The 17,270-nt window shown below is 41.5% G+C and overlaps 1 protein-coding gene across 1 annotated transcript in view; it reads left to right on the top strand.

Moving 5' to 3' along the window:
- Positions 1-11,560: 11,560 nt before the first annotated feature.
- DCC (DCC netrin 1 receptor) overlaps positions 11,561-17,270 on the top strand; it is a 588,079-nt gene continuing 582,369 nt past the window's right edge. Inside the window, 3 exon segments of the mRNA XM_074995966.1 lie at positions 11,561-11,574; positions 11,731-11,762; positions 11,845-12,165. Of these exon segments, the coding sequence (XP_074852067.1) occupies positions 11,561-11,574; positions 11,731-11,762; positions 11,845-12,165 (367 nt within the window).

Raw genomic sequence — 17,270 nt, 5'->3', positions numbered from 1 at the left:
GTATTTATTTCCTTAGTATGTCCATTCATTATTGTAGCAGAGCAGTTTGTTTTGTTAACGAAGACCATTTTGCTATTCTCCCAGAAGCCTTTTACTAAAAATGGGAGCACTTTAATTTCAGGTATGAAGGGGGAAGCTGCTCTGCTGCTCTCTGTTTTATAAGTTAGAGTGGATAACATGAGATAACAGCGACAAAGTATAAGTAGAAACAATGGGGAAACAGCTAGTTTTATTTGCAATTCTGTGCACAGAGGAAAATCCAGTTCCTATCTCAAGGGCCAGTTCCATTTTAAAGTGGGCTGAGTTCTGTATGTGCAAGTGTATAGCAGGTGGGCAATAGCTTCCATTTGTCCTTCTAGTGTGCCACTGATGAGTGTGACTTTGTCGTGGGTGGGCAGGAGAGCCAGGGGATTCTATATTACATGGATCCTCTCCTCTGCAAAAGGAAGATAGGGAGGGAGGAATAATAGCTTCTAAATTATTGGATTTAAGGCATGAAATTCTGTGGCCTGAATTATGCTGGAGGTCAGACTAGATAATTACAGTGGGCCCTTCTATCCTTAACCATTTATAGTTGAACTCATCAAGGTTTAATTTGGAGAAGCTACACAAGTGACTGAAGCAAATAATATACTGTGAAGTAGGTAAACCCTACTCTGTTGGGGATGTGCCAGCTCATCCCTTGTCATTTCCCAACACAAACACAGCCCTAGAATCTACCATAAACAGCAGACAACAATTTGTCCATGTATCATTAGGATAATTGATATTTATTAGCCTCTTTGTAATTTTCTGCTTTTTGTTTTCCAACCGTGGATATAAATCACACCCCAACAGCCGCCGTGGATGTGTTTGTGTTTATTATGTTGTCCCGATAAGACTGTCCAGTTTCACCTTCCCGATTCAAGTTATTGAGATTGATTGAAGTGCTGTGCTTGTCCTACCCAGAACACTATGTAATTAATGTTTCATTATGCTAATGTATGCAAATTTACGAGTGTGCATTTGATTGGGAGGGGAGAGAACAAAAAGGATTAAAGAGTTCACTGTAAAGTACAAATTAATTTATTGCGTTACTAAATAGCCTCAGAGGAAGGAGGGAACACATTTAGAGAATGAACAAAAATGGAAACAAGGAAAATACAGCCTCAATATTTGTCTCTGTGAGAAGTAGTTTGACTGTGAAACTTCAGGGAGGATTCAGATGGTGTTCTGCTGTTGTATTGCATGGGTGCTATGATGTTTCTATATTAAGTTGGATTTGGTTGTCTTATTGCACAGATCTTCTCATTGGTAGGTCTCTCGCTTTCTCTCTCTCTCTCTGTCTCTTCCAGTGGGCACCCCAACATTCTATGCTCTGATTTCTCCTGCAATCCGATTCTCATCTCCAAATGGTCCCTAGGGCTTTCGTTTTCCAAACTCTTCATGTGTGCTCATGATCCTGTACCCTTCTGACACTGGTTTCCCATCCTTCCATCCCATTACCTCTCCTAAGGCACCTCTCTCCCTGTTTCAGGATACAGTGTCTCTGTCCTAAAAATCCCTCGCCCCCTTCACTAGGAATGCTTTGCCTGGTCCCGTTGCCTCTCCTCTCTCTCTTTCCTGCAATCTGACTTTCTCCTTTCCCTTCCATTGAGACCACTTCACTAAATTTACTATGATTTGTTTCTAGCCAGGTGTGAGGACCACTTCTCTATCCTCATCCTTTTAGATGCATGTGTTGCCATTGACACACTCACATTGATTCTCCTCCTTGAACATCTTTTCTCCTGTGCCTTTATTCTGTGCTGCAGTGTCCTTCTTTCTTCTTTCTGAATGCTCTTTCAGCATTTTCTTCAGTGGCTTTCATCACCAGGTGGTGTCCCTTTTTACTCTGCCCTTGTCCCCCTCCTCCTCTTCCTGTGCAGTCTATCTCTGTGTGATTTATTTTTTTTCTTTGCTTCAATTACCATTACCTAGAAGGACGAAACCCAAAATGTTTCTCTCATTCTCCCACACCATAGCTCAGTTTAGTTCCACCTCTATGAGTACTCACAGATATCTCTTCTGGATGTGCTGAAGTGGAGTTAGCTACCGAAGCCCCCACTTTTGACATGGAGCCAGCCATTGCAGTTTTGCAATGGGTAGGATTGACCTAGAAGGAGGCAGGGTCAGTTTGTCACAGAGAGCAAGTTTGCGTCACCCATGTTCCAAAGGAAACAACTGCATATAACAGGGAAAGTATCGGAGAGGTAGCCATGTTAGTCTGTATCTTCAAAAACAGCGACAAGTCCTGTGGTACCTTCTGGACTATTAGATATTTTGGAGCATTAGTTTTCATGGGCAAATCTGACAAATCAGGACTTCTTGTTGTATTTAAAACAGGGAAAGAAACTCTAGCATGACATTTTAGGTTTTTGCTTTGCCTTCCCATTCCATATGTAAACCAGATGAGTAGACAGGTGCAGACAGAGGAGTATAATGATGCAATGCACACAGGTTTATTTAGAAATCCCAGAAAAGTTCTGGGGGATATATTAACAGAACCAGTTCTACATCCCTCGCACTATTCACAACAGTTTCAAATAGTAGACAAATTCTCATGACAGTCTGTGAAATCATCAGCTGTTTTTCTTGTGGTTCTCCGGGAGGCTATGTTTTCAGAACAAGAGGTGAAGAACACATGGGTTATGCGGGGAAGAGAATTATAGATGTTAACTTTTTTTTCCATACTGTTTTATCAAATAAAATAGTTCAAGTGCGGTACTCTTGAAGGCCAGAAAGGGGAAGAATAGAAATCTTTCCCCTGCCTTTTGCATGAGAGGTGCGACTCTGCAGCCTCTTACTTTAACCTCAAGCTTTGCCATTCCTAGAACTTCCTTTCAAGGAAGAAAGAAGGACAATTTTTCAGAGAACAGACAAAAATCACATCAAGACCGGGGCTGAGCCTGAGATGCAGCTATCTCAGAGAGGAGCAGTGGGACCTACATGTAAAGGTCATTGAAGTCAGAGGGAATTTTCACTGGGATTTGAATCAAGTCCTAGTAGTAAGAGTGGGCATGCTACAAGGATTCTCAGATGTCAGGGTCATAAGTGGTTTAAAAGTACTCCAGGTTTTTTAGATAGATGGAACTGAGAGGGCAGCTACAGCAGATTCTGTGTGAAAGGCTTTGCTATGTCCCAAACTCCCAACTCTTGCCTTTGTGTGAAGAAGCCTCCTTCAGCCTTTGGCCTGAAATCACTCCAGCTCAATACAGTGCAGACTTATTAGAGAGGCCATGAGTTCAGGCCTCTCCCAGGACCTTTTCCCCAGGCTTTGGCTCATACCCTGCCTGCTGTGGTCCTGCAGCAGGAGTTCCACAAGCCATCTCTTGCAACTTGTGCAGTCGCTCTCAAATGCCATCCTCATCCTGCAGTCAGACAATAGCTGGCAGCAGTAGTGTTGTCAAACCTCCAGTACTGGCCTGGAGTCGCTGGAATTGGCATCAGTCTCCCAGTGACTATTAAAAACAATCCTGGAGATGTTAATATGATATTTTAAGAAAATAACATTACATCATGTTTAGGGTCAAAAATTTCCCTTCTGGAATAGCTTGAATCAGAAGCGGTGACCTTAAGCAGCAGGACATAGGGATGTTATTCCTTTGAACTTTCCAGCCAACCAGAGTTCTCTGAATGCACAGGCCTGGACTTTTCATACGTTAATTGTGTGTGACAGCACTAGGAGACTAAGGGAAATAGCAACCCACAGGGGTCATGAACTTGAGTGTGAGGGGTAGGTTGGAGCAGGGTCCGGTGGTATTCAAATAAAGGTACTGTATGAGATTACATTGGAAATACAACACTGGAATTACAAATTGTACTAGAATATTCTTCTCAGTGTTTTAGATAAACTAGGTGAGTAACTCATGGTGTCACCACACTTTTGTGTGGAGTCAAAGCCTATCATTCGCAGTATCCTTTTGTTTACCTGATTCTAGCAGGAACTTACCAGGCAACTGTAGCAGGAGAAACTTCAACAACATACAAAATGTCAATTTTAAAGTTTAAAAAAAAATCAGTTTTTGTGCATTGACAGGATAACTTCTGCAACCCAACAACACAATGCACTGTGTTGCTCTGTCAGGAAAGAACAGGCAGACTGAAACAGGAAACAAGACTTTTTTTTTTTCTCCACACACCCAACTGAACAAAATATAAAGCTGTATTTCTGGTCTTTGGTTTCTTTCTGGTGACATGTTCCTACCACTTGAGTACTGACGTAATGGTTTATCAAAAAATATAGCCTTACATTGTAGAGTTGGGTGTAGTTTACCCTCTTGGTAGTCCTTTAAATGGGTAACAATTCACTAAACTTTTGAGCTGTGCTCCTTTCTTACCTGGGGGCACCGGGCAATGCAGGCATTGTACATGTAAGCACGTAATAGAGATAAGTAGATTAAAAACTATTGGGTTTCTAAACCTTTCAGCTATTCTAGGAAATGCACATGGTATAATAGCTGAGGAGATTGTGGTGTGAATCCAGAGATGTGTGGGAAGGTAGTTATCGTTGTATGCCATGTCTCCTCCTGGTGACCTTGGTGCCGTGGGATCCTCCAGTTTTATACTGGGCAGAGTTTGTCTGAGGGTTCTGGAAAGGCAATTCTGTCCCCTTTGGGGAAAACGGCAGTTGTGCGGAGTGCACCTCTAGCCAATGTGAGAGGATAACAGCCAGGTCCTGCACTCATTGTGCCAGTTTGACAGTCTCTTGTGCCACAGGTGTGGTGAGTCTGAATCTGTCCTTGTGCCTTGACTCGACAGGATGGTAAGCAGGTGAAAAAACTCAGTTGTATTGTGCAATGTGGGAGAGAATAGTTCTGCTGAAAATCCCAAATCAACGGACTTGCCAGAGCCTAGCCCAGTCAGAGGAAATTAAATCAGTTCTTTGTCTCTGCACCCAGCTCCCTGATTACTGCTGCAGCCTACTTTCCTTTCCTCCATGAGTATGATTCCGGTGGATCTTTTTCTGGTTCTGTATCGCGGACTGGCTGGATGCCTAGTGCAGATCACTGCACCTCAAACAACATCTGGTGGCCAAATCCTGCTGGCCCATCCTCCCATCCCCCATCTTCCCCCTTTCATCCCCCTTTTCTTCTCATGTGCTTCGGGCCAGCTTTACCCTCTCTGAGCCATTTACACAATTTACATACTATACCTCCTGACTGTTTCATGCATTGGTGTTTCCCCTCATGTACAGGATCCGCCATTTACCCCCAGTGATGTCATGATGTTTGGGAAGTTTCAGGCTATGGTCCATACTTTTTTGGATGTGGCACATGGAAAAGGATTGGCATCATAGACTTAACTTGGTATTTTTTCCTTGTGCTTTCTTTTGTTGACTATTTTTTAATTAGTAAGTTGAAGAGAGAGAGAGAGTGGAAGAAAGCCATTTCTGACAGAGGATTCTTTAAATAGCATGTTCCAAACTTCTAAAAAAGCGCTTTAAGATGTTTTGATACGGTTTTTATGTTTTCCATGTTGGTGGAGAAAATGAGATGGCTATAAGGGGGAACAGTGAAAGTGACTGCACGCTGAGCACTGTCAAATCCAAAGTAAAGAAAGTGAAGAAAAAAATCTTTTTCCTTCAGTGACAGTCTTCTTAGGTGGTACCTGTAATTATAGTAGATACCATATTTTCAGACAGAAATGTTTTTTTTCTTTTCGAGTTGGTGCCTCTTTAATTGGAAGTCAGTTGCTTTTTCATGCCTTAAAGCCCGGCTGTTTGCTAGGGCTGACCATTCTGCTTCTCCTCCCAACTCCTTTTAACCAAGAGAGGCAAATTAAATTAGCATATATGGATGCTTGAAAAGGAAAAGACCAAAAAAGTTGCAGTACTATTAAAAGACCCATAGAACTTTTATATGGAATTTGGTATGCACTCTGCGTAGGCAGGATTAGGAAATTGGTGTATTCCAAGTTCACATAGATACTTGGATTGCTTGGGGCTTGGATGAGCTAGCTATTGCACACAGCATTAAACAGGAGTGTAACAGCAACATCCGTTTGGCTCATGCTATAAAATGCCTGACAACCTGAGCAGAGGCGATAATACAAAATTGTACCAACAAATAACATTCAACAGCCACCAGTTGATGAATTTAATATAAGAACTGGCCTGAGCTCAACCCCATCTCAGACTAACTCAAACTTTATTACATTTCAGAATATATGGGGCAGGATAACCTTTATGTCAAAGTTTTAGGGCCCAGAACAGTCGGGGTAGTTTGCTGGTCTCTGGGGTCCAGTCTATCTGGAAATCATTCACTGCCTGTGTATAATGTTGGGATCCCATTTACAACTGAAACTCTGTACTGCAATAATAATAATAATAATAATAATAATAATAATAATGCAGAGGCCTCAGAGCCCCAGCAGACAGCCAGATATTAAGAATGTTTAAGAAAAGCATAGGTCCAGTGGGTGAGAGGGCTGGAAGCCAATAAGGAATAGAAAATCAGTCACAGACAGACTCCTACATGACAGTCATTATTTGCAAGGCTACAGAATCTGTAGATGCTACTAGTGGTTGTAGGATGTAGAATTTCTTTAATAAGAGAGTTTCTTTTAAGTAGAGAGTACTTTTATTCTTGATCTGACTTTGTGCTTTCTGCAGAATATAGTAAGGAATAAGGGACTTTAACAAATGTCTTTAAGAAAAGAGCTGACTTTTGTACTCTTACAAGGAGCAAAACATTAAAAACAAATTAGAGAGACAGGATTATGCAGTGTATGTTCCAATTATAGAACTGTTGGGTTTTGTTTTTTTTTAATTCAGTGTCCATAAAAAGTCTAAAAAAATTACCTGGAAGTGGCAGAACAAGCTGCGTGTTCTTCTGTGCAATTACTCAGGATCTGTACATTTTACCACTTTGTCTAGATTTTGCAAAAAGCCTGTCAACCAGAATATGTTTTCCTTCTGAATCCTCAAAAAGATGAACACTTAATTTCTTGTGAACTGTTTTAAGGATCCCTAGCAATGTTGGTCAAGTCTGTCACATGACCTCAATGTTGTGTAATATGTTTTTAATGAAACGTTTAAACAGCCTTCTCTCTTAAGGATGAAAGGAGTTTTTCTGTGTCTGGAAATAACACTCTTTAGGATTGAATTTTATATTTTTCTCACTAGGTCACATATAAGCACGGTCAGGATGAGACCATGCTATGGTAGGAGAAACAAAGAGGATATGTAGGCCCTGGCTGAAGTGATGGAGATACATGTACATAGGTACATACATGGAGATATACATATCTTGTAGAACTGGAAGGGACCTCAAGAGGTCATCACATTCAGTCCCCTGCCCGCTCAGCAGGATCAAGCACCATTCTTGACAGATTTTTCTTTTTTTTAAATCTATTTTCCCCAGACCCCTAAATGGCCTCCTCAATGATTCAAGTCACAAGCCTGGGTTTAAAAAGCTAGTACTCAAACCATTGAGCTATTCCTCCCTATTATGTCAACAGGGGTTCATGTGCTGTTAGAGTTGCTGTCTTTTGGATGAACTCTAACACCAACATCCAAACTAGTGGTGGGTCACTAAAGGTCATGGGGAATTTATTGTCAGAATAGTTCATATTAATGTGTTGGCCACATTCCAACACTGTGTCACTCTGAATTTTCTCTGCAACTCCAAGTGGCAAATTCTGTCTTGCTATGCAAGGTTTGTGTAGGATGCTAAAGTGTTGCCATATTTTATCATAAAAGTAGCTGAGCATCAGCCCTGACTTGCAGAAGCATTCTGTGAATGAGAACATTGTTGACTTTGCAGTTTCCTCTAAAAAGCAAGGTATAGGGCAATATTTCATAGGCAAGCAGTTGTTGGATTATATTAATCTGGTTGGCTTAAAAGTAGTCAGGTGACAAGAATTAGATTTGCATAATTGCTCTCTTAAGCTGGTAGTAGTGCATATTAGGTGAAATAGTCTATATCTGATATCGTCAAGGGCATTGACTCAAATAGCCTCAAACAGGCTGAGAAGTGTGGCATCTCTATCAGCAAACTGACTTTCTCAGGGATTTCTGATGAGGTCTGAAGGCAGCTGACTCCGACCTTTCCCTCTGTGTATATGTTCTTGTACCACCTTTACCAATATAGAACTTGGGCGTCTTCTATAACGTGACTAACGTCAGTTGCATGAGCTCTATTCTGCCTATCTTTCTCTCTCCAGAGGCTAATAGTGTCTCCAATAGGGTGATTAGCTTGGTAGGGTTATTGCTGCTATGTATTAGACAAGGTAAAACAAAAATACAGAGAGCAACAGATGGGTTGAATTTTTGATGGTCTTTTGGTTTCTTTTGGAGTTCGCACCACAGTCTTGGACTGGCCCTAAAGAGCCTTGTTTTTTGGAGGAATAAGAATGTATTCTTATGGTAAGGTCAGGCAGAACAGGGATTGACTCTGGCTCTCCACATCTTAGGGGAGTGCAGTAGCTACTGACCAGCACACAGGTGTTGGTATCCACACCCTTTTCCTTCTGCCCTGCACTGCACCTAAAAGTCCCTCCTTATCTAGAGGATTATTTTGTTAAGTCTTGTATGTTCCTATGGGGGAATAAATGGTTTGAACAAATTGGCATTTGCTAACCCAACAAAATGTCATCTAAAATTCCTGACCTGCTGTAAACTCAGCTAAATACACAAATGAAAAATGTAAATGACAAATATCAAAACTAAATATTTAAACTGAAGACCTATTCTTTATGGCTACATCTACTCTGTATTCCTCTTTCAAAAGAGGAATGCAAAAGAGGGAAATCAAAAATGAAAATGGAGCACTGATTTAGAAATCTTGTACTTCATTTGTATAATCTCATCTGATCACTTTTTCAGAAGAGTTTTTTTTAAAACAAAAGCAGTGTTGCTGGGGTTCATTTGGAAAAAAAAATCAAACAAAAACCTTTTTTTGAAAGGACCCTTATTACTGAAAAAAAATTAGGCCTATAGGATATGTTCAAAAATTTTTTCTTTGAATGAACCCCATCAACACTGCTTTTTTTCCTAAAAAATCTCTTCTGAAAAAGCAATCAGATGAGATTATGCAAATGACAAGTGAGATTTGTTAATCAGTTCTTTATTTGCATTTTTGATTTCCCCCATTTGCAGTCCTCTTTCAAAAGATGAATGTAGTGTAGACATAGCCTATATGTGCTTACTAAGTGCTAGGATTTTGGGGAGTTACTGACATAACTTTCCTAATTAAAAATACTACAGTATCAGTTTTGAAAATGAAAGGGAATAGCTATCTGTATTGTTGGACATGTAAATACCTTAAAAAAAACTATCTCATAATCTCCTTTCTCGACTTCCAATCTTTTGAAAGCATATGATCATTTCTTTGGTTTCTAACCATTTCAGGTTCCAGGAGCAATGTTGCAGAGCAGGGTTGGAATTCTATTCACATTCCAAAAGCATTACAGGTTGTTCATGCTGTTAGATGCCATGTGCTAAAGCAATTTAGGATAACTATAGCTTCTACAAAAGATATGAATAGCTGAAATTGCAACTGACTTGCAAGGGTAATTGTATGAAAAGAAAGTTAATCTCTTTTTTTAACTTCTGTAACTTATGTACTCTCTCCCTGGAAATCAGTAGTAAGCCCATTGTTTCAGAATAAGTAGATTCCTTACTTCTGATAATCGTCATGTAAGTTCAATCACATGTCATAAACAGTCAGGTGTTAGAATATGTTGTGTTTCATTGGCCCAATTAAAAAGGTCGAACAAAAAGCTGTGGTTTGAAAAAACAAAACACTAGAGGCCTAAGGAAGATTAAAAATGTTTTTAAGATAATTATATTTGCCTAAATTGTAAATGGGTCTGTTCACTACTAACAAGAGACTCATGACAGACCTATATCATCCACAAGTATGATATTTTAAGGCCTAATTCTTACATCACTCTACTGATTTCAAGTGGGGTTAAACCCATGTGAGTGACATAGGATCAAGCTTTGACTATATATCTGTTGCCAGTCAATGAATGTTGTCCTTCCTTTGGAATATGGCCAGATAAAAGGTAATATGGAGAGGAGGATGGTAGTCAGGGAAGGGCTGGAAATATTTATGTTGGAGGTTTTGTCAATCAGTAGGCAAGCAGTTTAAGGTCATGTTGTCAAGCCAACCCTTAACAGGAATGAGGGAGAGATATATTCAGAGAGGGAAAATGTGACTTAAAAATGAAATAAATCCCAGGTTGTAGGTATCTGTCTACTTTGGATAATTATTCCATTGATTCATTTTAATATTTCAGAATGTAATTCAAAGACATGAAGAAAATGCCAGCTTGCTGCTTCTATTTCCCAATAAATATGTAAAGCCTTTGGGTTTATTAATTAAAATAATAGTTCTTTCTCTGAAGGAATATGATTGATTGTTTTAAATCTTATACTCTGGTATGTTTGTTACTGTGGTACATTGTATGCCTGCATCTGTGTAAGGAAGGTTGAGGAAAAGGTTTGCTTAATGGAAAAGAGGCTAATATTTTCCATTCATAGTCAGCAGGTTTAAAGTCATGCAATGTTGTGTAAGTTTTGACTCTCTGATACTCCGTGCTTTTTTTTTTTTAATAAATATAAAAGTACCAATACTCAGCCAGCCCTCCCCCACACCCTCCTCAGCCAATCCCATGCCTGGGGCTGCCAAGATATGGGTACCAAAAAAACCAAAAAGCACAGTTGCAAGTACCAGCACAAACAGAGCACTGCTGATACCACTTAGCAGTCATCAGAAGTTACAAGGCCTGTTACTCCACAGCCTGCACCATGGTTCACTAACTTACATTTGTGCAAGTGCACGTAAAATATTACCAAATCAGAATCCAATTTGCACGCACATGGCATGAATGTAAATCACTGGAAAAAGGTAAATCCAGTAGAAAATCAGAATCAGGGCCATTTTTTCCCTTTTATTCTGCTCATGGAGTAAGTAATAAAATCCATTAGTTCTGAAGTTTTTAGAAAAGTTCTAAAGATCTTAGCAGTTTTCCCAGTCCTCAGTAGTTAAGGTTCATAGTCTTTATAGATATCTTCTCCACTGTCTCCTAACTCTGCACAGTTCACCAGTGCTGCAACCTGGCAACGTCTTCTTGATGCCCTACTGTGATGTAACCAATTTAGGCTGTAAGAATAGCATGTAATGGTTGCAGATGTGACCCCTGCTCAGCTGGCACCCAGGCAACTCTCCCCTCCCACTCTCCTCTCTCTGTTGCAGAGAAATGGGAAAGCAGCCAAGAGGGGTGCTTTAGAGGATGGGAGTAAGGCAGGACCATACATAAAGATTTGGAACCCCTCCAAAGGGTGATCACACCTACCGAATCTCTTCTGAAAGGCTGTTCATAAACACAGAGCCACTCAAGTACTCTTGAAAACCTTATCACAGGGACATTCAGCTCAGTGCAGAGGGCCAGCAGTAGCACCGTGAGCCCATATGAGTAAATTCTATGTAAATCCTCAAAATGGTACCAAGGTGGTTCATAGACTTTGTATTAATCCACTTGCACTATGGAACACTGAATATATTGGAGCTTTTTTTTTTTTTTTTTTGGAGTAATGGAGTTTGGATGGTAAGCGGTATTTTGCTTTGCTTAAATGCTAGTCTCCTTTCTGGAAATATGGAATTTAGAGTGATGCACTAAAATATTTATCTTGGTTTTTTTTCTTTTGTCCATTTGCTGAGACATTCTATTTTCATTTAACTTGATTTTCACAATATTTGCCAGGTACCCAAAGTGTCTTCTGGGATTTGGTGTTCGTACTTTTCAGTGAGTTAATGCACCAGAACTGGTGTCTATCTCATTTTGCATGAATGAATAACTCAGCTTTTCTTATTTTAGGTTCACAAGTTAAGGGGTTTACAACATTGCGGTTCCTGACTGAGCCTTCAGATGCTGTCACCATGCGTGGAAGTAATGTGCTGCTGAATTGCACAGTGGAGTCAGATCAAGGGACTCCTATCATCAAATGGAAGAAAGATTCAGTCTTCTTAAACCTGGCAGTGGATGAAAGGCGGCAGCAGCTGGCCAATGGTTCCCTCTTGATACAAAGCATAGTCCATTCCAGGCACCATAAGCCAGATGAAGGTCTCTACCAGTGTGAAGCCTCGTTAGAAGGTATTGGGGCTATCATCAGTCGGACAGCTAAAGTTACTGTAGCAGGTAGGAAAAACTCTTCTATCCTTTGGACTGCTGGAAACAGTGTCCCTGTGTGGACAATTTAAAATTGTCAGGAAGCTTTAAAACATATGGAAATATTCTTCTGACAGAAATCTGTGGGTTTTTTTCCCACTCCTCCAAAAGAAAGCAATAAAATAATACCAGACATGACATTCTGCTACAAAAAATGTATTTTTGACAAGCAACTTTTCTTTCTTAAATCTATTGCATCAGCTTGTTGTTGCTATGAGATATTTGCTGCATATTTATTGTCCTCAAAACATGAGGAAATTGTTGAAGTTGAAAATTAACTGCTTCCATAGTTAAATCAGCCTTAGAAAAATAAAATGCTGAACTTCTGTGGGATGTAAAATGTGAATCATTTGGGTTTTCTTTTTCAGTTTACATCTTTGTCACTGACAGGAAACCATTCTACCACTTCTTGGAATTTTTAGCCCTCATTTCTGTAGCTTTTTTTTTTTAAAGTATACAGGAGGAGGTATAATTATGGTGAGAAGATGTTGCAGATTGAAACTCTGAAACTCAGGACTCTGTTGTGGCAGGACCACAGATGTTGCTTGATCAGAGAGCTCTGTGGCCAGGAGCACTAGCCAGACTCTGGCAGATAAGACTCTGGCACATAAGAGCCACAGCTGGGTTGGCAGGGGCCAGGAAGCCACTAACAGCTTGGGGAGTCCCAGTCATGCAGCTGGCCATGTACAGGCAACTGCCACGGGCTGGGCTGGCATCAGGGAAGGCAGTGGAGGTTGGAGAATTCCAATCAAGCCATCAGCAGGTAGTTTCTTATCTCTTCTCACAAGCTGTGAGTTTATCTTGACCTTCCCTGGTCTGGCAAATTCTTTGGCTTGGTACCATTTAAGTCCTGAGGGTGCTAGACAAGGAAGGCCCAACCTGTACTGGTCATCAGAGCTGTGTCTACACGTGCACGCTACTTCAAAGTAGCGGCACTAACTTCGAAATAGCGCCCGTCGCGTCTACACGCGTCGGGCGCTATTTCGAAGTTAACTTCGACGTTAGGCGGCGAGACGTCGAAGTCGCTAACCTCATGAGGGGATCGGAATAGCGCCCCACTTCGACGTTCAACGTCGAAGTAGGGACCGTGTAGACGATCCGCGTCCCACAACGTTGAAATTGCCGGGTCCTCCATGGCGGCCATCAGCTGGGGGGTTGAGAGATGCTCTCTCTCCAGCCCCTCCTGGGCTCTCTGGTCACCGTGGGCAGCAGCCCTTAGCCCAGGGCTTCTGGCTGCTGCTGCGGCAGCTGGGGATCCATGCTGCAGGCACAGGGTCTGCAACCAGTTGTCGGCTCTGTGTATCTTGTGTTGTTTAGTGCAACTGTGTCTGGGAGGGGCCCTTTAAGGGAGGGGCTTGCTGTTGAGTCCGCCCTGTGACCTTGTCTGCAGCTGTGCCTGGCACCCTTATTTCGATGTGTGCTACTTTGGCGTGTAGACGTACCCTCGCAGCGTCTATTTCGATGTGGTGCCGCGCAACGTCGAAGTTGAACATCGATGTTGCCAGCCCTGGAGGATGTGTAGACGTTATTCATCGAAATAGCCTATTTCGATGTTGGCTTCACGTGTAGATGTAGCCCAGGAGACCTGGATCTGAACATAGCTCTACTACAGTAGAAGAAGCTTGATTATCCAGCATCCCTGGGAAACAGGGGTTGCTGGATAATCACATTTGCTGGGGCCTCTTGTGCGGGGTGACCCACTGCTGCCAACCCAGCAGCACAACTGGCTCCACTCTGCTGGTCCCACTTAGGGGAGGCTGCCCTCAGCAGGGCAGTGATCCCTTGGGCAGCTGACCTGAGTGCTGGTTAACAGAATGAGCTGGTTATCTGAGTGCTGGGTAACACAGCTTTTCCTGTATTGAGTTTCTATATGATAGCCATTTAGACCTAAATTATTATTCGTGGCCAATAATTTTGGATAGCTCAACTGTTTGGGGTCTGACTTAGTGATCCTACGTGTGATTTTCAGAAGTGCTGAACATCTACAATAGCAACTGAAGACCAGTGAGATTGGTAGGTTCTTGGTCTTTGTGAATGCTTTAAGTGGGCATGTCAAAATGTGGTCACCTCAAGTTCATGAACACTTAAAAGGATAGTCAGTATCTTCCATGTTTGTCTCCTTATTTGTGCATGAGACCATAATCAGTTAATCAAAAGCTTTTGGGGCCCCTGAATGAAAGGTTAAAGAATGAAGTGCTGTGATACTTAATATGCTGTGGCATCTAGGTTTCAGCTTGTTTCTGTAGGATCATTGTAAACCATTATTAAAGTATTTCACAGGGCAATAGGATTGCTTTTGATCATGAACGCTGCGTTACTATGTCTGTCTCTGACTGAAATAATGTTTTGGATGCCTAGAATCGTCATAGTTGTCATGCAAGTAGATATCCAGAACTAAATCATATTCCCTTATCTCACTTGATTTACTATGGGAGATTTGCAAACACAGGATCCTTGTCTTATGTTGGTGGAAAGAAGCCAGGTCCCCTTATAGAGATTAGTTAAGTATTTTTTCTACAGTTTTACTAAGAATCAGTGGATAGAACTTGAAGCACAGAAGATCTGGGCCGTGTCTACACTAGCCCCAAACTTCAAAATGACCATGCAAATGGCCATTTCGAAGTTTACTAATGAAGCGCTGAAATACATATTCAGCGCCTCTTTAGCATGCGGGCGGCCACGGCACTTTGAAATTGACGTGGCTCACCCTGACGGGGCTCCTTTTCGAAAGGAACCTGCCTACTTCAAAGTCCCCTTATTCCTATGAGCAGATGGGAATAAGGGGACTTCGAAGTAGGTGGGGTCCTTTCGAAAAGGAGCCCCGTTGGGACGAGCTGCGCAGCTGCGAGCCATGTCAATTTTGAAGTGCCGCGGCCGCCCGCATGCTAATGAGGCACTGAATAAGTATTTCAGCGCTTCATTAGTAAACTTCGAAATGGCCATTTGCATGTCCATTTCGAAGTTTTTGGCTAGTGTAGACATAGCCCTGGAGAGCTCCCTTGTTAACAGAACTGTTCTTCCATGTGAAAGGAAATCTTGGCTTAGCTTAAAGAAGAAAAATAAATGTGTAGCCTCTCTTGTTTCAGAGGTAGGCCTAGAAAATGCATAATGATTGAGAGACTTGAAAGAAGATGAGATCTGTTTTTTTAGCAGGTTGCTGGGGAAGGTAAGCTAAAAGTTCTTTCATTGAGTAATGTCCCTGAGGGTGTTCTGCTTCAGGTGCACATGAACATTTTGAATCCTTGATCAAAGATTTCCTGTTTGCAATGTCTGTTCAGCCAGCTGATAGCACTGAGGCAATACAGGGTTGCCATCACACTCCTCCTTGTAAAGGAAAATAATTCTATTTGAGGTATTTCTTTGTGGCTAAGAAGGATGGAATGCAAAGGCTGGTTCTGGATTTAAACGACTAAACCAAGTTGTGAAATTTCAACAGGTCAGGATGGTGGCTCTTACAGCTATAATTCCTTCACTATAGGCAGGAAATTTGTAGCTCAAGGCCAAAAATCAGACTCCTATTTTCATATAGTAATACATGCATCTCACAGAAAAATACCTCTGCTTTACTATTGACGAACACCATTTTCAATAAAAACGGCTTCCCTTTGCCTTATCTTGGTCCCAATGGTGCCCTCAAAGGTTCTAGAGACAGTGGGTGTTTACTAAAATCACATCTCATACTCCAGTGGGATAGTTATACATTTGCTTTAGATTTATTAAGGGCTTGAAGAAACTCTACCCCAGAATTAACTTTCCTTCCTGCCAACTCTAACAACAGAACAGGAGGAGGAAAGGGAGCAGGGCCATGCTATTAAACCTGTGTGTGAGAATCCAGGAGCTCCTGAATCTGTCTCTATCCCCACTTCCCAGTGGCATCCCAGAATCTGAAAAGTAAGTACTGGGATAGGGTCTGGAACCCTATTATCCTCAACCATTTGCTCTGGTTCTCAGGGGAAACTCCAATCTCTTTTCACCATATAGGAGAGACCCTGCTTCCCACTTTCACCAGTTAGTGAAGATCCACTTCAGTACCAACTGCAAGAGTCCTGCTCCTCAGTTTTTAAATTCTGTGAGCCCCCCAAATCGAAGGCAGTGTTTCTCAACTAGGGGTACATGTACCCTGGTGGGTATGCAGAGATCTTCCATGGGGCACATCATTTTATCTTAATATTTGCCTAGTTTTGCAACATCTGGAAAATATTTGAGATAGTTCTTGATAAAATTTTGGCAGTACACCATGGGAGACAGAAGATACGACAGGGTAAGGGTGAATGGTAAGAGAAGAAAGGAAGCTCTGATAATGCATTATGTTTTACTTAACACTGCACAAAGATTCTTTTACGGGGCTGCATTGTTCAGGGTACTTCAAATTGTTGAACATAACAGACGATCAACTCAGATTATTATTTCAAATTATTTGGAAAAAGGAACAGAAAGGTGACTGAATTAACCTAAACAAAAATGTTCACTGATACCAAGGGCTGTGTGATGTTGGGCTGGTAAATAAGAAGCAGATAAGATTGGAGATTAATGGACTGAAATTGTTGCACTGGAAATTAGGCCTAATTGGTAGAAAAATATGAGGGAATGGACTACCTTATTCTTCAACCCATTTGGGGTCCCTAAAAATGACAGGGGGAATCTTGACATTAGGGGAAGCTAGATGTACTGGAAAGAGTAATATTTCTGGGACGTGGGTTCCTGTTCTCAACTCTTCTCCTGCATCTCTCTTTAGCGCCTTACTTTATATTTTTTCTTTCCTAGCTTCCTCTTGACCTTCTGGCTTATCCAGCAAAGATGATTCAGTCTTTTGGAGCACTACTTTTACTGGGACCCCATTCTTTAAATAACCCTCTGAAACCACCCCACCCCACACTCATGCTTTGCCCACGAAAGCTGATGCTCCAAAATATCTGTTAGTCTATAAGGTGCCACAAGAATTTTTGTTGTTCTTGAAGCTACAGACTAACATGGCTACCTCTCTGATACTCATGACTGGAGAGGCAGCTAAAACCAATGCCCTAAATAGCCTGATGCTGGTACTAGCTGCGAAGTTCTAGTAGTAACTGAGCAGA

The sequence above is a fragment of the Carettochelys insculpta genome, chromosome 5 (assembly GCF_033958435.1).
Source record: "Carettochelys insculpta isolate YL-2023 chromosome 5, ASM3395843v1, whole genome shotgun sequence".
In the NCBI taxonomy this organism is placed as follows: domain Eukaryota; kingdom Metazoa; phylum Chordata; order Testudines; family Carettochelyidae; genus Carettochelys; species Carettochelys insculpta.
The sequence above is the reverse complement of the archived record's forward strand: the minus strand, read 5'-3'. Positions and strand labels throughout refer to the sequence as shown.